The 25,195-nt window shown below is 35.5% G+C and overlaps 1 protein-coding gene across 1 annotated transcript; it reads right to left on the minus strand.

Moving 5' to 3' along the window:
* Positions 1-217: 217 nt before the first annotated feature.
* LOC139869441 (uncharacterized) lies at positions 218-11,480 on the minus strand. The gene is made up of 13 exons (XM_071857756.1): positions 11,069-11,480; positions 8,066-9,038; positions 6,172-6,390; positions 5,694-5,917; positions 5,481-5,555; positions 4,901-4,972; positions 4,724-4,822; positions 4,533-4,601; positions 4,336-4,450; positions 2,829-2,897; positions 2,428-2,752; positions 1,491-1,593; positions 218-1,205 (listed from the first exon to the last, which is right to left on the minus strand). Exons 1-13 carry the CDS (start codon positions 11,186-11,188, stop codon positions 435-437), a joined length of 3,234 nt encoding a protein of 1,077 aa, XP_071713857.1. The 5' UTR covers positions 11,189-11,480; the 3' UTR covers positions 218-434.
* Between the last annotated feature and the right edge of the window lie 13,715 nt (positions 11,481-25,195).

Consider the following 25,195-nt stretch of genomic DNA (forward strand, 5'->3'; position numbering starts at 1 on the left):
TATATTGTATAATTTATATCCTCTAATAAAATAAATAATCTCCATCCCAATTTAATTGTCCCCTAATAAAAATAGAGTTTAAGAAAAATCATGATTACACTGAACTTATAGTGTATTTTTTATTTACTTTTCAGTCTACCCTTTACTTTTTACATATTTTTTTTTTTTACTTATATACATCTTTTATTATTAAATTAAAAGTAATAATAGATATGAATACATATAGGTAATATAAATCTCACAAAAATTTACAAGGTGAAATAGGAATTGGATTATTAACAAGATGCAAACAAAGGGTGTAAGAAAAGGATCATATCTAAAATACAATCTCCAATTTCCAAATCAAGCGATCAAACCACGCAAATAAACCGAACAAACTTTATCTATATATACCTACATAACCACCCAAAACCGAGCATGAATACTAAAATCGATCAAAATGCTTTCCAACCGTCTACTGAATCTCTTCTTGGTGTTTCACTCTCAACTCCCGTCTTAAACGGATCATGTGATCTGAACGGGTCACTAGACCCAAACGGGTCACCATCATCCAATGACGAAAAACCATGATTGAAATCAGACGAATCATTCCTACTTTGCATGGAATCGAATCTTGAGAATGGATCCTTAGATTGGAACAGTGAATGACCAAAATCAGAATCTGCGGTACTTCGCATGGAATCAAATCTCGCAAGCGTTTGCGGCTGATCGTACTCAGAATCTTGAGCCGTGCTACGGAAAGAATCAAATCTCGAAAACGAGTCACGGGGCGGGAAAAGTCCACCATCACTAGGATTATTGCTGCTAAAAGAATCGAACCTCGAGAAATTATTGGTAAACGATTGTTCATCGGGTCCATCACTGTACCTTCGAGGTGAGTTGGTAGAATACATAGGTGTACTGGGGACTGAATCTGCAAAAACCGAAGCAAACGGTTGTTGGAATGTTGTTCCTCTAGGGGAGCCGTTGTAACTGTAAGCAGGGGTGCTAGGGACTGAATCTGCAAACGTTGAGGAAAACGGGGTGGGATTTTGGAACAAATTGTTTCCAGGTGGGGAGCCAGCGTAACTATAAGCGGGTGTGCCGGGAACAGAATCAAATACGAATGTGCTCTTTTTTGGAAGCTCTGTTTTAATAGGATTTAGACCCCCCCATCCGTCAGAATCAAAGAGAGGAAGTTCAAGCTTACTTGATCGATCGGTATCCTACAAAAGAGTAATTTAGAAGCATGAATGAATAAAACCCCAAGAAACATAATTTCAACATCATACAAGCATCATCAATGTTAAGAATATATAAATATAAATATAATCCCATTGTTGTAAACGGCGGCCGTCTCGGGCGGCTAGTCGGTTTGGTGACTAGCCTGTATTGTTAGCCCAAAAAATGTGTAATTAGTCGGTCAACGCTAAAAAGTGAGTCAAAAAGTCAGGTCAAAATTTTAATAGATGATGGACAAAAAAGGAATATGATCCAGAAGTTTTATATACCTTATGTTTTGTTGTGGCATTGAAATCCCAATTTGCGTCTGTATCATAACTTGTATCAACATCATCAAAACCTTTCTCACCCGAGTGACCATCTGAATACTCACTGCAAAAGTGACATGAATATTATTAGAGGGCGCCAATTTAAACCAACAAGCTAATGTAGCCAAACAAATCTATTAAGGAATTAAGTATGTAAATTGAATTATACTTATATTTACTTTTTTACTTAGAAGGAAGCGGAAATTATTTCTGTGATTTTATGCCAAAGCACGGAGATGGTAATATCGATATTGATTGAATAAGTTGATTCGAGTTTCATCTATGGGTAGAAATAAAAAGCTGAATTGAAAAGGAAACTCGTTGAAAGTAGCCCTAAGTATACACTACAGCCAACCTACTAAATCAGTTTATTTAAATAATAGTAGAATATAACGGTGTATTATGATAACAAAATATATCTTGTAATCATGTTTAACACAGAAAATCTCTAAAAAAATGTTGAAAGCTAGGTCACAGTCTTTCAGGTCAACCCACCTGGTACGCAACCAACCCATTTTGACACTTTTAATAATCTTTGACACCTCTATTAACTACGAAAATTGGAGGGGAAGCAATAGAATTTTCTAGCCACTCCATAGTTCTCTCACAGAGTATACCAGTGTTGCAGAACTCGGAATTACCCGGTGCGGAGAGTACTCGTTTTTGCAACGGGAAACTACTCGGCCAAAACTCAGGATTATTCGGAAAATCGGTCAAAACTCAGTAAAAATCGGGATTACTTTGTCAAAATCAGTCAGAGTCAAACTTGGTCAACATCTGAGTACTCCCTAGAAAGTCCTGAACGAGTACTCCCCATGTAGCAATTTTTGCAACCTTGGAGTAGACCAAATCTAGAAATAAAAACAAATATGAAGATGCACCACGAATAATCAAATACCTGTGGGTCTTTACGGCATGGGGTGAACCATCTTCACTAGTAGACTTTTCATTGAATATCTTCTTAGGTGGAGTTTCTGGTGCCTTCATACCAGCTGGGCTGTCGGGTGGACTTTTAACGGACCCGGTCCGCTTTTTATCATCTGATTCGTCATCTAGTGTCCCATCCCCAGCCGCTGTCAACTTCTCAGGTTGATGATTAGCATCTGTAGTTGTGCCGTTGTCTCCGAAAGTATGTTTATTTTGAACAGGCGGCAAGGACTTTGGCTTGGGAGGTGCTATAATGTTTTGCACATCAAGTGTGAGCTCTTTCACAAATGTAAACCCTGCAAGTTCCATAAACTTTTTACAACTTTCGCCGATAATTTGCGACGACCAAATCATACGTGATAATCTGTTTACCTTCATCTTCAAACTTATCCCAATCTTCATCCCAATCAGCTGCTCCTTGTTGAATACCAGTCTGCCAACCTGAACAATTTTATAGAGAATAAGGAGATACAATCATAAACATCATCTAATGAAAGTATCGAAAAAAGTAAAATAAATTTTAGAACACTGGTAGATAAATTGTATTGTACATAGCTATTGGAGGTGAAAAGGTGTTATTTAGAATTTAGATTCAAAGATAATGCTAAAGCCCTGAGAGGTAGTCACAGTTCTAGCACACTGCGTTATTATAATGTCATTCATATACATGATGTCTAGTGAACAAGGAAGACCATTAGGATACAGTATGCATGCATAATACAAATATTTGGAACGTGGTAGGATCAAGAGGGAAGTAACCAATCGGGGGGAAGCGGGGGGAAGCAAAAACTTTTTTTTTTTTTTTTTCGTTTTTTGAAAAAACTTTATTCACGAACATTATAGATGAGATGAAAATATGAACATTTAATAGAGACACTTTGTGACAAATGTTTTTATTTTAGCGGGAAAACGCTCGAAGAAGTAATATATAACAATTATCGTGTTTTTCGAGCGTATGTTGAGGTTTTAGCTATTGGGGTTTAGATATTAGGGTTTAGATATTAGGGTTTATAGGGTTTAGATATTAGGGTTTAGAAATTTAGGGTTTAGGGTTTAGATTTAGGATTTAGATTGAGTTTTTAACACGAACGGTTTAGAGTTTAGGGTTTAGGGTTTAGGGTTTGGTGTTTTGGGTTTATTCCACACCAAACCCTAAACCCTAAACTCTAAATCGGGCTAAATTTTACTTCACAAAACATGAAGAAAAAAAAACGTTCATATTCTTCACGAACAATATTATCTTGAATGTTATTTTTATCGATTTTCCCGCCTAAATAATAACATTCATCACGAAGTGTCTCTTCTAAATGTTCATATTTTCATGTGATCTTGATGCCGGAAAAAAAAAATTCCAAAAAAAAAAACGGAAAAAAAAAAAAAAAAATTTGCTTCCCCCCGCTTCCCGCTTCCCCCGATTGGTTACTTCCCCATTGATCCTGCCCCTATTTGGAACAGTAAAATTCATGTTTATGAACAAATGGTGTATATATAAGATATACTGCAGAGTATTGATATACTGCAGAGTATTGATTAATTACTATGTCAGAAAAATATTGGGCTGATATCAGATCAATTTAACTAATTGTTTTACTGCTTTAGAGTGGTTATCAACTAAACTAGACAACTCGTAAAAGTTTAAAATGGCCAAAAGATTCCCAGACAATGTTTGATGGTACTATGATATTCGCTCTTGAGAAGACGATACATGATATTACACATGTTGATGTCTTTAACGATATATATGTATGTGTAAGTTGTAAATGGGAATATGTGTAAAAGCCTGTGATAGCAAGAGTTGTATAGAGTTACACAGCTTTATCTCCTCGTATTACTAATAAATTCATTATATTTATATTTATATAGGTAAATGTGGGATTACCAAATGGCAGCTCAACCAGAGATATTGGCTTCCCACGCAATCCATACATTTTGCAGCGCTCATTTAATGTTTTTACTTGCTCCTCAAGATCTGCCTGAATGTGATCAGCACGGGCCTATTAAGGAAGCACGGGCATATAAGTGTCAATAAGAAAAACAAATAATAACGATAAAACAATTAATCAGAGTACAAGATACCTGAATTTCATCAGGTTTTCCATCCTGCTCTAACTTGACTATTGCTCGATAAAGCTCCATCTTTTTATCCTAATTACATTAAATCAAATATCACATCAGCTTCATATAACTATGGAGAAATGATAAGAATGAAGAAGAGAATTATTTGAGGATAAAATAAAATAAATCATTAAAGTAGCTTATGAATAAACCTGAATATAGCGAAAAGTGGCCTCTTCAATACTCAACTTAGAAGCTACATCTCCAGCTTGCTTGTATTTGTCTTCATATTTCTTGGACAGTGCTTCAACCTGAAACATTATTTGCACAGTAATCAATATTAAAACAGTTAGGCGCGTTCATTTAATCAAACATGAACATTGGCATACTTCTCTTTTATCAGCGGAAACCCTTTCTGTGATCTCGTTTAATCTAGAGTCACATCTGCTTTTGTACAACACCTGTAATTGAATAACAAAACATAATTATGGGTCACAATCTTATACAAACAATTTCAGATGTATATTACTTAAAACCAAACAAATGCAACCAAAGTTCATGTAGCAAGATCATTGTCCCTTTGGAACTAAACAATACATGAATGATATCTAGAAACCATATAACTTCATTTCATTCAAAAAGTCTCCAACAAACATATAATGAACTCCTTCGACCGGAAAGATTAATGCAATGTAAACAAAACATTAAAAAAAGTTCAGTGAAGGATATTGATTCAACAGTAGTGCCTGCCTGCCAGATCTTTTTGCCTTAAAGAAGAACTTCATTCAGCACATCAAACAACATAAAATCCACAGCCACAAAACACCATCCTAACAATTATAGATCCAGAAACTAGAACCATCTTTCATATCTAATGCTAATGCTAAATCAAGTTGGTATCATCTATTTATTATTGTTCAAATACACACATTACGGCTAGAAACTATATAAAGTGTAAAGAAAACTCACAATTTCCTGCATCTTGTTTCGGTAAAACTCAATCTTTTGCTTAGCTTCCAATATCTCTTTTTCAAGTTCCAAAACCTGTTTCGAAGAAGAGAAACCAGGTAGTCAAAAATATGAGCATTAAAATATACTCGCTCTGAAGATAACCGGGAGATTATAATGTGACACTTTTACAACGTAAGGATCTTTGCTAAGAGCTAGAATTTCAGGTTTTACCTTTTTATCTGCCTCTGTTGCCTCCTGAAACTTAGAGTTTAATGATTTTTGCTCCTCGTTGCTAAGTTGGTCCACTAGATGCTTCTCCAATACAGGAACTGTCTGCTTACGTTGTTTAGGCAGGTCATCAGCCTCGGGAAGTGGAACTGGAACTGGACGAGGTGGTCTTGATGCAGCAGGCGTAACCTGCCGTGGCCCTGTCATTCCATGTGCTTGTTGGACACCTACAAAAAAGTTTGAACGCATTCCATTATATTAACTGATACACAATAAAGAAAGAGTACACCACACCCATTCACTTATATAGTTACATGTGGGTCAATTCTTGTTTAACTTCAACTCCATAAGAGATCAAATGGTTAAGCAGGTCAAAAGTCACCCAAATGTATATAACCTCCTGAATCATCTCTTCGAACAAATTTGATTATTAATCTACAAATAATATCATTTGTATGAATATTGAACAGACGAAATGTACCTTGTTGAGGTCTCCATGATGGGGCACCGTATGCACCAGGTGCTTGACCAGATGGGGGCGGCAACGGTGTCCCTTCAAAGATGTTGGGTGGTAGCACTTTCGGAAGAGGGCGGCCTTCCCTGAACCGCTCCAAAAGATATAAAGAAATGCAGAATTCCTTTAAAGAAAGCATGCTGTCATTGTCCTGATCAGACAAGTCCCAGACTTGCTTTAATATCTCTGAAACAAATATAAACATAATTAAGTCTTTTAGAGGGTAAAGGAGTTATTTCATTTAACCATTCAAAAAATGTTAGAAACAACAACAACAACAACAACAAAAAAATTAAAAGGTAAGATTACTCACCAATAAGAAAAATGTCTTAGCTTCACCAAGCTAAATATATGACATGGACTATATCTAAACCATCACAAGATGGCCTAGTGGTTGGTGTCCTTATATTCTTACAAGAAGTCCCGGATTCAAAACTTAGAGGTGGGCAGTGCAAGGGTCGGAACCAATCACGGGATAACCCGTTTATGACTGTCTTCAGTAATACCAAAAATTCAGAGTTATAATCCAAAATGCCAAAAAACATTAAGGTCGGTGAGACTAAAACAAGTATCTTTTAAGTAAAAGCTGGGTATTCATATAGTGTCATTGCTTACTAAACTAAAGCATGGTAACACTATAAAGGAAGTGGGTATTAATCTCTTCGTGCCAGTAGCTCAGCCCCAATATTCAGGTTTATGTGATTAAGTAACAAAACCCAACTCTCTGGACTAAGGGTATGATAGAAAATAATAAATACGTAATCCTTTTGTTTTATAGAAATCTGATATTAAAGTTTATGTGCCCGGTAAAAAAAACTCAGTTTCTGGAAAAAAGGTGTGCTAGAAATTGCTATAAATATGTCTTTAAACTTTGTTCGTAAAACACAATATCTAGGTGTTTTTAAAAGCAGCTTTGTATAACAGTATAAGGCATACACTTATAGTGAACCTTGTTTCTAGTATTACTTGCATGGCCAGCCCATTGTAATAAGAAGCAAGAGGCTATATAGTTTTATTTGAGCCCGTTATGTAATATTGAGACTGGATTATTGATTTATTGAGATTCTAGGTTTTCACGTCATTTTTTCGATTTTGGACTTCAAAAGGGCTTTAACTTCAGTTTTAAAAAATGTTATGAAGCAGCAATTCATGGGTAATTTATGCATTATAAGCATTTTAATTATGTCAGACTCTTGCCTTAGCGCCTTGGCCTCGGGCCCTTAGGCCTTAGATAATCTATCGCCTTTTTAAACCAAGATAGCTATATGTTCTTGCCTAGAGGCTAGAGCAAGTAATGAAAAATTTCTTCATAGTTACTTGTTTATGTCATGTTTTCTACATGTGTTGGTGTTTTCTTGTAGTGCAAATTGGTCTAGATTCTAAAAAAATTCAATCGGAAATAACTATATTAACTATATATACAGTATTTGAAAGTTATTCAATCGGCAATTTGTATTAGCTGAATCATGTTATAGCACAAATGAAAGCTTCTTTGCTTCCATCCACTATTTCTACCATAAAAATTTAGCTTATTGAGTGACAATTCTTCTTTTGCTGGCAAGAATAAATAGACTTATAACTCTACTCTTTAACGGTTAAGTTTATCTTTGTGTTCCATTCACTAACTACTTTTGGGTGTCAAATATGGTCTCGGGTGGATGCAAATATATACGACTTGCATCAACTGTTGTAGTTGAAAATAGATTCAATCTTAAAGTCAATCAGGACAACTTATTATGGGCATTCTACTTTTTAGAAAAAAAGAAAACAATAGAATATCTCATTTCATCTAAGGTGGTGTGTGTTGAAGTTAGGCTCATAACTGCAAAACATACTAAAGAGAAAATGAAATTTAACCAACCTCTTGGCAACTTCCAACTCAAGAACAAATTTCTTGCCTGTTCACCAGTAACTTTTCCATCTCGATCTTTGTCAACTTCCATAAAAACCTTGGTATACTTTTGAATACTTGGCTGTGTCATCTTTGGCCACGCTTGTGATGATTGACCAGAAGAAACACTTTCAGCTCTCACAGGCAATGTAGAAGAATTATGTGACATAACTTGTTGACCATTTCTAAAAGTTGACTGCATTTGCTGGTTTTGAACGATAGTAGGTTGGTGAGAAACATTATTTTGAAACGGTTGACTTGACTTAATTGGTAATTGGGTTCCAACAGCTACAGAAAAAGGTTCGCTTGATGCAAAACCATTTCCTGCAACAGTGGTGCTAATATCTTTGGCTCCAGTCACAATAGGTTGCATATTAGACCCATTTGATTTGGGCGAAGTATTTTGAACTGGGTTAACAAGTCCCTGTGGTCTAGGCTGTGCAGGGACAGCTGATCCTAATGATGTAAGCCCAAATACATCCATTGGCATGGAAGGATTAATTCCATTAGTAGGAGGTTGAGAAGGTACACCAGGTGCAGAGCTAGTTGAACCCGGAAAACGAGAAGCTGACATCATGCCGCCACCTGGCATTACATGATTGGCTCCATGTTGCGATTGAAATGATGTGTTAGGATGTGGAGACTGAGATGGTCTCGCGACTTGGGGCCCACTTGTACCATTACCTTGAGATACTGGAGGGGAAATGACCCCGGTCTGTGTAGTAGGTGGGCCCCCATTTAAAGTTGACTGGGAAGCAGGCAAGGCCCCAAGATCAATCTGGGGAGGAGGAATTTGAGCTGAAGCAGGTCCATATAAAGCTGCCTTCACAAGATCTGGAGTAAGGTCTCGCTTTCTTTGTGCAACAGTTACAAGCTTCAAATAATTGTAAAACTCTGTTCGCCCAAGGTAGCCTGTTCCGTTCTGATCAGAAATTGTCCATATCTACAGAATGAGTAACAAATTGACATTAAGAACGGACCTTTAATGAATATAGAGATGAAACTGCTATAAAAAATGCAGTAGCATATACTATGCAACCTTATCTTCTTAATATAATTACAATCCTCAAAGTAAAAATGGCATAAATATATTTAGCCTGCAATTTTCGAGCATCGATGCAAATTGCAAATTGCAGGTTATATGAGACATAACAACATTGTGTAACAAAAATGCTCAGTAAACATCTTAGATAACTAATATGAGTGTCCAACCTCTAACACACTTGAGGTCAGGAGTTCGACTCCACTCCAGGGCAACAATTAATGCAATTCTATCCCTGCCATGTAAGGATCCACCCATGGCACCTTTCCCACATTGTGTTGGGGGGGTAAAGGGGAGGGGGGTTTTACTTGGCCGTGCCCTTGGATCGGTTCAAGGTTTCCTCCCGGGCAGCGATAGGGGGCGGGTTAATATCACTGCATCGACATAGTCGAAACGGGAGATGATCGCAACGGGTGGTTAAGTCCCCCTCGGGTGATCCCAAAATCGCTGTTCTAAAAAAAAAAGTGCATGTAGCAATGTATAGCAGTATAGAGATAAAATGAGGTTACAAAAACCAACTAAAAAGACTACGCAACACTCCCATAGGGTTATTCGCTTATGTGGATTTCCATTTTCCAAATTTTTTAGCTTGAGTGGAGAACTCTAATCCCATATCTCTTTATCCAAAAGAACTCTACTCTGATGTCTCAACATATCAGATTTTTAGTAACTTGTCAATTGTCTCTTTTTCTATTGCATTAACAAACAGTACTATTTTACTTATGTTTAGTGGTATGGAAATGTATATAGTTCACACTTTTTACTATTGTATGACTTCCTGTTTTATAAGTTCTATTGTATGTATTGAACTTTATAAAAATGTCTAATATTTGTATTAACTTTTTTAATGTGTGAATGAAAGTATCTATTGTGTGTACTCTAATATCAACATATGTGCACATTAGATACTAAGAGAGAGTTTAATACACACCCTAGAACTTCTAAAAACATGAATACATACAATATCAAGAAGTGTATACGGACTTGTTTGCAAGTTATTTGTACACGCTACTTCAATAAGCATGAAATTGACATTAAATTAAAACAAACAATAGAGATAATAAATGTGTAGGGATAACTTAGAGCACAAAAACAAGACATTATAAGTAGTAGCCAATATTAGAAAAAATTCTGGATATTCCAACCCCAAATTAATGACATATATACATATAAATATATATTCACATAACACAAACAAAGCATAAGCCTAGAATAAATTTTTATCTCAAGCTCCTAGTAATGTAAATTCTTGACAATTTCATGCAACTAAACATACTACAGCTTATGAGAAAGCACAATAGTATATTAGTATTAAGTATCAACTCAAGGCATGTGTAATTGTGTATGTCAGAAGTGAATATTGACTACCAAAACTTAAAACCGAAACCAGGTAATCAAATAACCAGTTGCTCGAAATTTTATTTAATCTCAAAGTTCAATTTTCTAATAGAACTCCTTCCTAGATTAAATCAAATAACTCACAATCATATGCACTTCCCTCACTCACTCAAAAATTATTGTCAACACTTAAAACCACTATAATCGGTATTGAAATAGACCATTCTAAATCTGGAATAAATAAGTTAAATAATCCACATCCAAACAGATTACAAGCATCCGAGAAATGAAACTACATCAGTATTCTAACCTACAAAAGGTCATTTACTAACCTCTATCTTACATTGCAATTAGAATTGCGAGTATATACATACACATATCTAATAACTGTATCACCACCAGAATTCTAGTAGCTCACAAACATCGAACAAAATGTAAACTACTAAAAGATTTATAGAACATATATATATATGGAGATATATACACGAAGATTATACACTTACTTACACCTATGATCATCATCGTGATGATGATAAAGTTACATCAAACTAGGGCAAAATTGAGAAATGAGTTAGTTAGTTAGAATCGGTAACCTGAGCAAGAACAGGTTTAGGTAAACCAGAGGCTTGAAAGAAGGAAACTGCTTCAGAACCACTAACACGTCCATCTTCATCTAAATCTGCTCTTTTGAAATACAACTCGAATTGATCCATTTCTTCTTCTTTCCTATTATAAATTATTTTAAAAGTTACGAATAATAATTACTTTACTGGTGAAAGTAAATTGAATTCGAAGTCATAAACGCATAATCGTAATAGGAAGATCTGTTTTTAACGAATCACGATCGATCTGAAAGAGGTTTTTAATTGATTGGTCAGTTTTTGGAAGTTCGATTTGATTAGAATTGAATTGAATAAAGAGAGTGAATCGAATTGAATTTAATTGGTGATTTGCAGCAATGGAATAGAAGTCGTCGTCGGATCCAGGCTGCTCCAGCGATCTCTAAATTAGGAACCGACAACAAACAAACAAACACATCTTCCAAATTCTTTACCGCAATAAAAAAATACGGATACGGAGTACGTAAAAAATACAGATTAGTACGATTATTAATTAATATTAACCATAACCTTTATTTCATAAATAAAGGTTTAAAAAGCTTTACGTAGATTATCAAATAATGATAATCTAAAATATCCTGTTTACACAAGACCATTACATAATGGTTTACAATACAAATATGTTACATCAAAATCAGTTTCTTGAATGCAGTTTTTACACAATATCATACAAACATGGACTCCAAATCTTGTCCTTATTTTAGTATGCAACAGCAGAAGCTCTTAGTATTCACCTGAGAATAAACATGCTTTAAACGTCAACAAAAAATGTTGGTGAGTTATAGGTTTAACCTATATATATCAAATCGTAACAATAGACCACAAGATTTCATATTTCAATACACATCCCATACATAGAGATAAAAAATCATTCATATGGTGAACACCTGGTAACCGACATTAACAAGGTGCATATATAAGAATATCCCCATCATTCCGGGACACCCTTCGGATATGATATAAATTTCGAAGTACTAAAGCATCCGGTACTTTGGATGGGGTTTGTTAAGCCCAATAGATCTATCTTTAGGATTCGCGTCAATTAGGGTGTCTGTTCCCTAATTCTTAGATTACCAGACTTAATAAAAAGGGGCATATTCAATTTCGATAATTCAACCATAGAATGTAGTTTCACGTACTTGTGTCTATTTTGTAAATCATTTATAAAACCTGCATGTATTCTCATCCCAAAAATATTAGATTTTAAAAGTGGGACTATAACTCACTTTCACAGATTTTTACTTCGTCGGGAAGTAAGACTTGGCCACTGGTTGATTCACGAACCTATAACAATATATACATATATATCAAAGTATGTTCAAAATATATTTACAACACTTTTAATATATTTTGATGTTTTAAGTTTATTAAGTCAGCTGTCATCGTTAGTAACCTACAACTAGTTGTCCACAGTTAGATGTACAGAAATAAATCGATAAATATTATCTTGAATCAATCCACGACCCAGTGTATACGTATCTCAGTATTGATCACAACTCAAACTATATATATTTTGGAATCAACCTCAACCCTGTATAGCTAACTCCAACATTCACATATAGAGTGTCTATGGTTGTTCCGAAATATATATAGATGTGTCGACATGATAGGTCGAAACATTGTATACGTGTCTATGGTATCTCAAGATTACATAATATACAATACAAGTTGATTAAGTTATGGTTGGAATAGATTTGTTACCAATTTTCACGTAGCTAAAATGAGAAAAATTATCCAATCTTGTTTTATCCATAACTTCTTCATTTTAAATCCGTTTTGAGTGAATCAAATTGCTATGGTTTCATATTGAACTCTATTTTATGAATCTAAACAGAAAAAGTATAGGTTTATAGTCGAAAAAATAAGTTACAAGTCGTTTTTGTAAAGGTAGTCATTTCAGTCGAAAGAACGACTTCTAGATGACCATTTTAGAAAACATACTTCCACTTTGAGTTTAACCATAATTTTTGGATATAGTTTCATGTTCATAATAAAAATAATTTTCTCAGAATAACAAATTTTAAATCAAAGTTTATCATAGTTTTTAATTAACTAACCCAAAACAGCCCGCGGTGTTACTACGACGGCGTAAATCCGGTTTTACGGTGTTTTTCGTATTTCCAGGTTTTAAATCATTAAGTTAGCATATCATATAGATATAGAACATGTGTTTAGTTGATTTTAAAAGTCAAGTTAAAAGGATTAACTTTTGTTTGCGAACAAGTTTAGAATTAACTAAACTATGTTCTAGTGATTACAAGTTTAAACCTTCGAATAAGATAGCTTTATATGTATGAATCGAATGATGTTATGAACATCATTACTACCTTAAGTTCCTTGGATAAACCTACTGGAAAATAGAAAAAATGGATCTAGCTTCAACGGATCCTTGGATGGCTCAAAGTTCTTGAAGCAGAATCATGACACGAAAACAAGTTCAAGTAAGATCATCACTTGAAATAAGATTGTTATAGTTATAGAAATTGAACCAAAGTTTGAATATGATTATTACCTTGTATTAGAATGATAACCTACTGTAAGAAACAAAGATTTCTTGAGGTTGGATGATCACCTTACAAGATTGAAAGTGAGCTAGCAAACTTGAAAGTATTCTTGATTTTATGAAACTAGAACTTTTGGAATTTATGAAGAACACTTAGAACTTGAAGATAGAACTTGAGAGAGATCAATTAGATGAAGAAAATTGAAGAATGAAAGTGTTTGTAGGTGTTTTTGGTCGTTGGTGTATGGATTAGATATAAAGGATATGTAATTTTGTTTTCATGTAAATAAGTCATGAATGATTACTCATATTTTTGTAATTTTATGAGATATTTCATGCTAGTTGCCAAATGATGGTTCCCACATGTGTTAGGTGACTCACATGGGCTGCTAAGAGCTGATCATTGGAATGTATATACCAATAGTACATACATCTAAAAGCTGTGTATTGTACGAGTACGAATACGGGTGCATACGAGTAGAATTGTTGATGAAACTGAACGAGGATGTAATTGTAAGCATTTTTGTTAAGTAGAAGTATTTTGATAAGTGTATTGAAGTCTTTCAAAAGTGTATAAATACATATTAAAACACTACATGTATATACATTTTAACTGAGTCGTTAAGTCATCGTTAGTCGTTACATGTAAATGTTGTTTTGAAACCTTTAGGTTAACGATCTTGTTAAATGTTGTTAACCCAATGTTTATAATATCAAAAGAGATTTTAAATTATTATATTATCATGATATTATGATGTACGAATATCTCTTAATATGATATATATACATTAAATGTCGTTACAACGATAATCGTTACATATATGTCTCGTTTCAAAATCATTAAGTTAGTAGTCTTGTTTTTACATATGTAGTTCATTGTTAATATACTTAATGATATGTTTAATTATCATAATATAATGTTAACTATATATATAACCATATATATGTCATCATATAGTTTTTACAAGTTTTAACGTTCGTGAATCACCGGTCAACTTGGGTGGTCAATTGTCTATATGAAACCTATTTCAATTAATCAAGTCTTAACAAGTTTGATTGCTTAACATGTTAGAAACATTTAATCATGTAAATATCACTCTCAATTAATATATATAAACATGTAAAAGTTCGGGTCACTACAGTACCTACCCGTTAAATAAATTTCGTCCCGAAATTTTAAGCTGTTGAAGGTGTTGACGAATCTTCTGGAAATAGATGCGGGTATTTCTTCTTCATCTGATCTTCACGCTCCCAGGTGAACTCGGGTCCTCTATGAGCATTCCATCGAACCTTAAGAATTGGTATCTTGTTTTGCTTAAGTCTTTTAACCTCACGATCCATTATTTCGACGGGTTCTTCGATGAATTGAAGTTTTTCGTTGATTTGGATTTCATCTAACGGAATAGTGAGATCTTCTTTAGCAAAACATTTCTTCAAATTCGAGACGTGGAAAGTGTTATGTACAGCCGCGAGTTGTTGAGGTAACTCAAGTCGGTAAGCTACTGGTCCGACACGATCAATAATCTTGAATGGTCCAATATACCTTGGATTTAATTTCCCTCGTTTACCAAATCGGACAACGCCTTTCCAAGGTGCAACTTTAAGCATGACCATCTCTCCAATTTCAAATTCTATATCTCTTCTTTTAATGTCAGCGTAGCTCTTTTGTCGACTTTGGGCGGTTTTTAACCGTTGTTGAATTTGGATGATCTTCTCGGTAGTTTCTTGTATAATCTCCGGACCCGTAATCTGTCTATCCCCCACTTCACTCCAACAAATCGGAGACCTGCACTTTCTACCATAAAGTGCTTCAAACGGCGCCATCTCAATGCTTGAATGGTAGCTGTTGTTGTAGGAAAATTCTGCTAACGGTAGATGTCGATCCCAACTGTTTCCGAAATCAATAACACATGCTCGTAGCATGTCTTCAAGCATTTGTATCGTCCTTTCGCTCTGCCCATCAGTTTGTGGATGATAGGCAGTACTCATGTCTAGACGAGTTCCTAATGCTTGCTGTAATGTCTGCCAGAATCTTGAAATAAATCTGCCATCCCTATCAGAGATAATAGAGATTGGTATTCCATGTCTGGAGATGACTTCCTTCAAATACAGTCATGCTAACTTCTCCATCTTGTCATCTTCTCTTATTGGCAGGAAGTGTGCTGATTTGGTGAGACGATCAACTATTACCCAAATAGTATCAAAATCACTTGCAGTCCTTGGCAATTTAGTGATGAAATCCATGGTAATGTTTTCCCATTTCCATTCCGGGATTTCGGGTTGTTGAAGTAGACCTGATGGTTTCTGATGCTCAGCTTTGACCTTAGAACACGTCAAACATTCTCCTACGTATTTAGCAACATCGGCTTTCATACCCAGCCACCAAAAATGTTTCTTGAGATCCTTGTACATCTTCCCCGTTCCAGGATGTATTGAGTATCTGGTTTTATGAGCTTCTCTAAGTACCATTTCTCTCATATCTCCAAATTTTGGTACCCAAATCCTTTCAGCCCTATACCGGGTTCCGTCTTCCCGAATATTAAGATGCTTCTCCGATCCTTTGGGTATTTCATCCTTTAAATTTCCCTCTTTTAAAACTCCTTGTTGCGCCTCCTTTATTTGAGTAGTAAGGTTAGTGTGAATCATTATATTCATAGATTTTACTCGAATGGGTTCTCTATCCTTTCTGCTCAAGGCGTCGGCTACCACATTTGCCTTCCCCAGGTGGTAACGAATCTCAAAGTCGTAATCATTCAACAATTCAATCCACCTACGCTGCCTCATATTCAGTTGTTTCTGATTAAATATGTGTTGAAGACTTTTGTGGTCGGTATATATAATACTTTTGACCCCATATAAGTAGTGCCTCCAAGTCTTTAATGCAAAAACAACCGCGCCTAATTCCAAATCATGCGTCGTATAATTTTGCTCGTGAATCTTCAATTGTCTAGACGCATAAGCAATCACCTTCGTTCGTTGCATTAATACACAACCGAGACCTTGCTTTGATGCGTCACAATAAATCACAAAATCATCATTCCCTTCAGGCAATGACAATATAGGTGCCGTAGTTAGCTTTTTCTTTAATAACTAAAACGCTTTCTCTTGTTCATCATTCCATTCAAATTTCTTCCCTTTATGCGTTAATGCAGTCAAGGGTTTTGCTATTCTGGAAAAGTCTTGGATGAATCTTCTGTAGTAACCAGCCAATCCTAAAAATTGACGTATATGCTTCGGAGTTTTTGGGGTTTTCCACTTTTCAACAGTTTCTATCTTTGCCGGATCCACCTTAATACCTTCTTTGTTCACTATGTGACCGAGGAATTGAACTTCTTCCAACCAAAATGCACACTTTGAAAACTTAGCGTACAATTATTCCTTCCTCAATACTTCTAACACCTTTCTCAAATGTTCACCGTGTTATTGGTCATTCTTTGAGTAAATAAGTATGTCATCAATGAAAACAATGACAAACTTGTCAAGGTATGGTCCACACACTCGGTTCATAAGGTCCATGAACACAGCTGGTGCATTAGTTAAACCAAACGGCATAACCATAAACTCGTAATGACCGTAACGTGTTCTGAAAGCAGTCTTTGGAATATCATCTTCTTTCACCCGCATTTGATGATACCCGGAACGTAAGTCAATCTTTGAATAAACAGACGAGCCTTGTAGTTGATCAAATAAGTCATCGATTCTCGGTAGTGGGTAGCGGTTCTTGATGGTAAGTTTGTTCAACTCTCGGTAGTCGATACACAACCTGAATGTACCATCTTTCTTCTTGACAAACAAAACAGGAGCTCCCCACGGTGATGTGCTTGGTCGAATGAAACTACACTCTAAAAGTTCTTGTAATTGGCTTTGCAGTTCTTTCATCTCACTGGGTGTGAGTCTGTAAGGAGCACGAGCTATTGGTGCAGCTCCTGGTACAAGATCTATTTGAAATTCAACGGATCGATGTGGGGGTAATCCCGGTAATTCTTTCGGAAATACATCGGGAAATTCTTTTGCAATGGGAACATCATTGATGCTCTTTTCTTCAGTTTGTACTTTCTCGACGTGTGCTAGAACAGCATAGCAACCTTTTCTTATTAGTTTTTGTGCCTTCAAATTACTAATAAGATGTAGCTTCGTGTTGCCCTTTTCTCCGTACACCATTAAGGGTTTTCCTTTTTCTCGTATAATGCGAATTGCATTTTTGTAACAAACGATCTCTGCTTTCACTTCTTTCAACCAGTCCATACCGATTATCACATCAAAACTCCCTAACTCTACTGGTATCAAATCAATCTTAAATGTTTCGTTAACCAGTTTAATTTCTCGATTCCGACATATATTATCTGCTGAAATTAATTTACCATTTGCTAATTCGAGTAAAAATTTACTATCCAAAGGCGTCAATGGACAACTTAATTTAGCACAAAAATCTCTACTCATATAGCTTCTATCCGCACCCGAATCAAATAAAACGTAAGCAGATTTATTGTCAATAAGAAACGTACCTGTAACAAGCTCCGGGTCTTCCTGTGCCTCTGCCGCATTAATATTGAAAACTCTTCCGCGGCCTTGTCCATTCGTGTTCTCCTGGTTCGGGCAATTTCTAATAATGTGGCCCGGTTTTCCACATTTATAACAAACTACATTGGAATAACTTGCTCCGACACTACTTGCTCCGCCATTACTCGTTCCGACACCATTTGTTCCTTTCGTTCTATTAACCCCTGGTCCGTAGACCTCACACTTTACCGCGCTATGACCATTTCTTTTACACTTGTTGCAAAATTTGGTGCAGAACCCCGAGTGATACTTTTCACACCTTTGGCATAGCTGCTTCTGATTGTTGTTGTTGTTGCGGTTATTATTGTTGTTGGGATGATTGTTGTAGTTGCTGTTGTTGTTGTTGTTGTTGTTGTTGTTGTTGTTGTTGTTGTTGTTGTTGGGACGTTTGTTGTAGTTGCGATTGATGTTGCGATTGTTGGGATAATTGTTGCGATTATTATTGTAATTGCTGTTGTTGTTGTATTGGTGATTCTTATCACCGTTTTCCTCCCACTTTCTTTTGACTTGCTTCACATTGGCCTCTTCAGCCGTCTGTTCTTTAATTCTTTCTTCAATCTGGTTCACTAGTTTGTGAGCCATTCTACATGCCTGTTGTATGGAGGCGGGCTCGTGTGAACTTATATCTTCTTGGATTCTTTCCGGTAATCCTTTCACAAACGCGTCGATCTTTTCTTCCTCATCTTCGAATGCTCCCAGACACAATAGGCACAATTCTGTGAATCGTCTTTCGTACGTGGTAATATCAAATCCTTGGGTTCGTAACCCTCTAAGTTCTGTCTTGAGCTTATTGACCTCGGTTCTGGGACGGTACTTCTCGCTCATCAAGTGCTTGAATGCTGACCACGGTAGTGCGTACGCATCGTCTTGTCCCACTTGCTCTAGATAGGTATTCCACCATGTTAACGCAGAACCTGTGAAGGTATGCGTAGCGTACTTCACTTTGTCCTCTTCAGTACACTTACTTATGGCAAACACCGATTCGACCTTTTCGGTCCACCGTTTCAATCCGATCGGTCCTTCGGTTCCATCAAATTCCAAAGGTTTGCAGGCAGTGAATTCTTTGTAGGTGCATCCTACACGATTTCCTGTACTGCTAGATCCAAGGTTATTGTTGGTATGTAGCGCAGCCTGTACTGCAGCTATGTTTGAAGCTAGAAAAGTACGGAATTCCTCTTCATTCATATTCACGGTGTGTCGAGTAGTCGGTGCCATTTCCTTCAAAATAGTCAAATGGAACAAGTTAATCATACAGAATATTAAGAGTAGTTAATAGTATTTCGTAGCATAATATGAACTCATTTATAAAAGCTTTTTCTTCATATTAGCGTTTTATAAGTTTAAATTCGGGTAGTACCTACCCGTTAAGTTCATACTTAGTAGCTAATATACAATTCAACTACTACAATTCTATATGAAAAACTGATTATAATAATATTTCGCGTTCAAACTTTTACACAATATTTTACAAACTTACAATACCGCTTATTTTACATATAGCATGAAATATAGCACACAATAAATTTGATACAAGATGGTTGTGAAGATAATTCTAGCTAGTACACAAGTCGTTCAGCAAAGGCAATAAAGACACGTAATTCATACGTCCAGAAACAAGTCATGCATTCTGGTTTTACTAGGATTACTTCCCATCCTTGGTCTTGTGGAACATAACCGTTATGGCCGTTGATAAGACAGCGTGTTGTAACGTCGTCAAAGGGACGAGGGTTACGTAATGTCCAACAGTCCCGTAACAATCTAAAAACCTCATTTCTTACCCCAATTACCGACTCCGTCACTTGTGGAAACGTTTTGTTTAATAGTTGTAGCCCGATGTTCTTGTTCTCACTTTGGTGAGAAGCGAACATTACTAATCCGTAAGCATAACATGCTTCTTTATGTTGCATGTTAGCCGCTTTTTCTAAATCACGAAGTCCAATATTCGGATATATTGAGTCAAAATAATTTCTTAACCCATTGCGTAAAATAGCATTTGGGTTCCCCCGCAATATATGCGTCAAAGTAAACACATCGTAACTTATGGATTTCCCAATGTGATATCCCCCATCTTTCGAACGAAAGCCTTTTATAAACCAAGGCATTCTTGGAACGTTCTTCGAATGTCTTACAAACTGATCTCGCCTTAAATAGTTGTGCCGAAGAATTCTGACCGACTCTAGACAAGATTTCATCAATCATGTGTCACGACCCTACTTTTTCCGTTATCTTTTTCCGTTAATTATTTAACGACCGTTAACTGTTAGTGTGCCACGTCATTTCCATGACCTATATTATTATTTTTGTAATAATATATATATAATAATTATTATGTGTTATGTGGATATATGTATTCATATTTTAAATTATACGTTCCTACGTTCCGCGGATTTCCATCCGGCGAATCTTTTCGGTTTTTAAACCAACGGTCGAGCTTTCGGGATTTTTAAATCCTAAATATTTTAAATATGATATTTTAAGGTCATATTATTATTAGGTGTATTTATATTTATTTTTCGTCGCGCGTTTGTTATCTTTCCGGATTTTTAATCGCGTAAGCGTGTTTTCGCGTTTCGGGCTTCGTACGGGATCTCGGGCCACAAGGATTTCACCATTTAGCAAAATTGGGCCATGGGGCCCACCCCCATGACCCCCATTCGGCCGAAGTTCACCAAGGGAGGGAGTATACTCCCTTGATTTTTCTTTTTCCACTTCATTTTACAAAAACACAAAACCTAATTCTATTTTGAGCTCTCCTCTCTCCCTCTCCCCTCTAGGCCGTCGCCACCACCACCATACATCACCATCTTCACCACTTTTTATTGCTTGGATCATCAATTGGCTTGCATAATCGGATTCCTCTCGTCTTTCTCTACACATCTATATTCTTTGATTCTCGATTAGGGTATAAACCCTAACCCTAGAACTTTTCATATTTATTTATATTTCTGTATTTTGAGTTTATATTATTAGTATGATGTATATTAGTTGTTGTAATGTTGTTTGGATGCGTAGAATTACTCGTTTGCGTATGATTTCGGTTTGTAAATTTTGGACAGCAGTTTGATTCGTATATTCTGACTATATAACTGATATGAATGTTAAAATAAAGTACATAAATGAGTTCCTCTCGTCAAGACATTAATTTTAGACTCCGGATTCATGTCGTTTCGATTCCCGGAGCCCTAGATATGCTTAATTTGGTTTTTGTTAAAGATTGAAAGGTGTTCTTGGCATGAACAAGGTTGGGTCCGACTTTGTGACCATCCTTGGTGTCTTTAGGGTGTGTCATTTGGTTAGGACTGATGGTGAGACGAATTTTTATGTTCGGGTCACCTAAATCCGAGCCACGGTTCACCCGTTGTGCCCGAATTACCGTTTTGAGTAAATTGATTTCCCAAATGTTGTCATGGCTGATATCCACGACCTAGGGACTGTTCTTGGAGTGTTTTTGAGTTCATAATTGTGTCGGGTGGTTTGAGTAGGTGAAGTTGCATATGTGGCTTGCCCGAAACCGACACCCGGGGCTCAAGATACGACCCGACGAACTTTTAAACTTAAAACTAATGGTTAATGATTAAACTTATGATAAAATTTATGGAATTCATTATTAATTAATTTCTTATGATAAAAGAAGTAATTATTATTATTTAAAACATATGATATAAATATTTATTATATCATTTAATTATTAATTATAATTTAATTAACATTTTAATTAAACTTATGATTAGTAATACTTTTATTATTAAAGGAAAATACTTATGATAAGTATTAAATTTGTTTTTGAGAAATTATTAAAAGACTTATAATAAATATTAAATAATTATTTAATTATTATAAGACTTAATTATTATTTAATTATGACTTAATTATTATTTAATTATGACTTAATTATTAAATACTTATGATTTAATAATTTTAATTAGAAACTTATGATATGATTAATAATTCATTATTAATTAATAATACCTATGATATGATTTAAAATTCATTATAAATTAATAATATTTATATTATGATTGATATTTAATTAATTAATTAAATACTTATGTTATACTAATTATAACATTTCAACTTATATTAACTTTAATAATTCATTTTTATTTAATTAAACTTATGTTAAGACTTTATTATACACATTTGACTTTAAATAACATTATAACCTATGTTATTATTATAACTTACACTTTTAAAATTAATATTGATTATGTTTGACCAAGGTTGACTTTTAAGTTGACTTTCGGTTGACTTTGACTTCCAGTTGACTTCAGTTGACTTTCTAAATAAGGAAACTTTCCTAACTTCAAAACTTTCTAAAAATAGAACTTTCTAAATTTGGAAACTTTCCAAAAATAGAAACTTTCCAAAAATAGAAACTTTCCAAAAATAGAAACTTTCTAAAAATAGAAACTTTCCAAAAATGGAAACCTGCTAAAAATAGAAACTTTCTAAAAATAGAAAGTGTGTGTCCTTATGCTGTTCCAATCAAACCGATGCTTGCTGAGTAATGTTCTATGCCTACTTGCAACATGTACAATAGCTATCATACTAAGACTTGGCCTAAGTTAGTTATTTATTTCGACCTGCTTTATTTATAGGTCGGCGTTGTGATCTTTCTTGATCACATTACTTTACTTGCTGTTCGCTTGTTTGTGAGATTTCTTCAGTTGCTATTTAAGGTGAGTTATAGTCCCGTTTTTACATACTTTTCAAAGTATATTTTTGGGATGTGATTACATGCAGATTTTTATTTACGTTTAGACACAAGTAACAGTTAAATTTAATTATTCATTGTGAGTTGGACAAAAATATTCCCTAGTCTGGTAACTGTAATCATTGGTTTCTACCGGTGAACGCGAATCCTACGGATAGATCTATCGGGTTTGACAACCCCATTTCGAGCTAGTCGCGCTAGCAATTTATAATCGGAATGTTTAGTACTTCGTAATTTGTTGTAGATACACTGTCCAAGTGTATATTTTTATTGTGTTTGGCAAGGGTAAATAAAGGGTTAAGTGGTTACCAGGTGGCTCATTGATAATGGAATAATGTTTAATGTTTTCTAACATTTTTAAATCTTGTGGTCTAAAGTTTACTTATTTATTTAAACCTATAATTCACTCAACCTTTGTGTTGACAGTTTACTTGCATGTTTTCACAGGTACTTGAGTTATTTGATGCTTCCGCTGTCGTTAGAAGAGTCTGCATGCATTTGGGCAGATTTTATGAAACTATTTATGAAACTTAAGTTTGCATTCTATTTTGGATAATTTAAATTGTGGGTTGTTGGCAATGTTTTGTGTCAACTTTTGGTTTAATATTATGGTTGGTTGGTTTTCAAACTACTTAATTTGGTTTGTTTCCTTTTTGGGTAACATTTTGAAATAAAAGAATGCAACTTTGTTTATTTAATTCATTTAAGTCCGATCAAGCTATGGGACCAACTGACGGATCCGTTAAGTGTTTTGACGGGGTCGTCACATGTGGTATCAGAGCCAGGTTGTAGGGAACTAGGCGGTCTTAATGTGGTCAACCCGTGGTTATTAGGGTGCATTAGAGTCTAGTCTACAGCCCGACCTTTTTGCTATAGCATTATTATGCATTTCATTTCGTATAAGTTATATTATTAGCTTTCATATCTTTTGGTATATGGTTTGCGGTTTTGCTGTTTGCAGATGTCGACCTCGAGCGATAACTCTGTTGCTGCTCCTGCTCCTCCGTCTCCTGCTAGACGTCGTGCTAATCAACCGGAGATCGATGATCCTGTTCATTACTATTTTTCTACCATTACTCATATGAACCGGGCTTATAATGAGGTGACACGTATTAACGCCCTTAGTGATTGTTTGCGCACCTTGCCACATAATGAAGTTATGGACGAGATCCGTGCCGACATGGGTAACTTTATCACTTTCAAGCATAGGGTTGAGGATGCGAACCGCAAGCGTGATCGAGAAGTTAATGCTAAGTTCGAGGCTCTCGAGAGCACTGTTCGTGTGTTGAAGGAAGAGTTGGATGATGTGAAAGGGAAGTTGCGTAAGTATGAGGATCCTGCTGAGACTCATGCTGGACCAGCTTATCACACCCGCTCTAAGCGAATGTGATGTGATTATTCATATTGATTATCTATTTCATCAGACTTAATGTCCTATTTATACATACATTTTGGGTTATGTACGGCGTTTTGCCGAGGATTTTATTAAGATCTTGTTATGGGATATTTTTCATTATGTATGGATGGTTATTTTTATGACATCTATTATCATTATCATGTTTTATTTCTGATGTTGTGGCTCTTGGCATGTTATATTATGCGTAATATATGTTCATGTATGTAGGTGCTATGTATGTTATATGATGTTATCATAAAATATGTATGCATGTGATGGTTATTTCTATAACAATCATAACTGTCATGTTATTACTCATAGTGTTAGTTGACTAATATCTTAATGGTTAGTCTTTTCGTGTTTTGATCTATTCCTTTATGACACTAGTATTATTTTTGGTACTAACGGATGTGTTATTCTATTTTGAAGATCATGCCTCCAAGAGAGTCCACTGAAGCGCGTATGCAACGCCTGATCAATGAAGGAATTGCTGCTGCTATGGCAGCAAATGCTAATGTTAACGCCAATGTGAACAACAACGTGGGATGCTCCCACAAAACTTTTATGGCTGGTCGACCCCAAGAATTCAGTGGTACGGAAGGACCAATAGGGCTTACTCGTTGGTTCGAGAAAATCGAATCTATTTTCAGGGTCAGTCGGGTCCGTGAAGAGGACAAGGTTAGTTTCGCTAGTTGCACTCTCAAGGATAGTGCCTTGACATGGTGGAACAATCTGGTTAGTAGTTTGGGAAGCGATGTAGCTTATGGTTTGGCCTGGAATGATTTTAAGGAAAGATTGATCACCCGCTATAGACCTCGGGGTGAGCTTAAGAAGCTAGAGGTTGAGCTCAAGAATTTGAAAATGCATGGCACCGAGTTAGATGCCTATGAACGAAGGTTTTTCGAGTTAACTTTGCTGTGTCCTAGG

Source organism: Rutidosis leptorrhynchoides, chromosome 9 (genome assembly GCF_046630445.1).
Source record: "Rutidosis leptorrhynchoides isolate AG116_Rl617_1_P2 chromosome 9, CSIRO_AGI_Rlap_v1, whole genome shotgun sequence".
Lineage (NCBI taxonomy): Eukaryota > Viridiplantae > Streptophyta > Magnoliopsida > Asterales > Asteraceae > Rutidosis > Rutidosis leptorrhynchoides.

Excerpts from the sequence above, each read along its gene's own strand:
- LOC139869441 (XM_071857756.1), bottom strand. The coding sequence starts at position 11,188 with ATGGATCAATTCGAGTTGTATTTCAAAAGAGCAGATTTAGATGAAGAT. Across the intron at positions 5,918-6,171 it reads ATCATGGAGACCTCAACAAG|GTGTCCAACAAGCACATGGA; the intron begins GTACATTTCGTC and ends ACTTTTTTGTAG. Across the intron at positions 2,753-2,828 it reads GGATAAGTTTGAAGATGAAG|GGTTTACATTTGTGAAAGAG; the intron begins GTAAACAGATTA and ends TGGAACTTGCAG.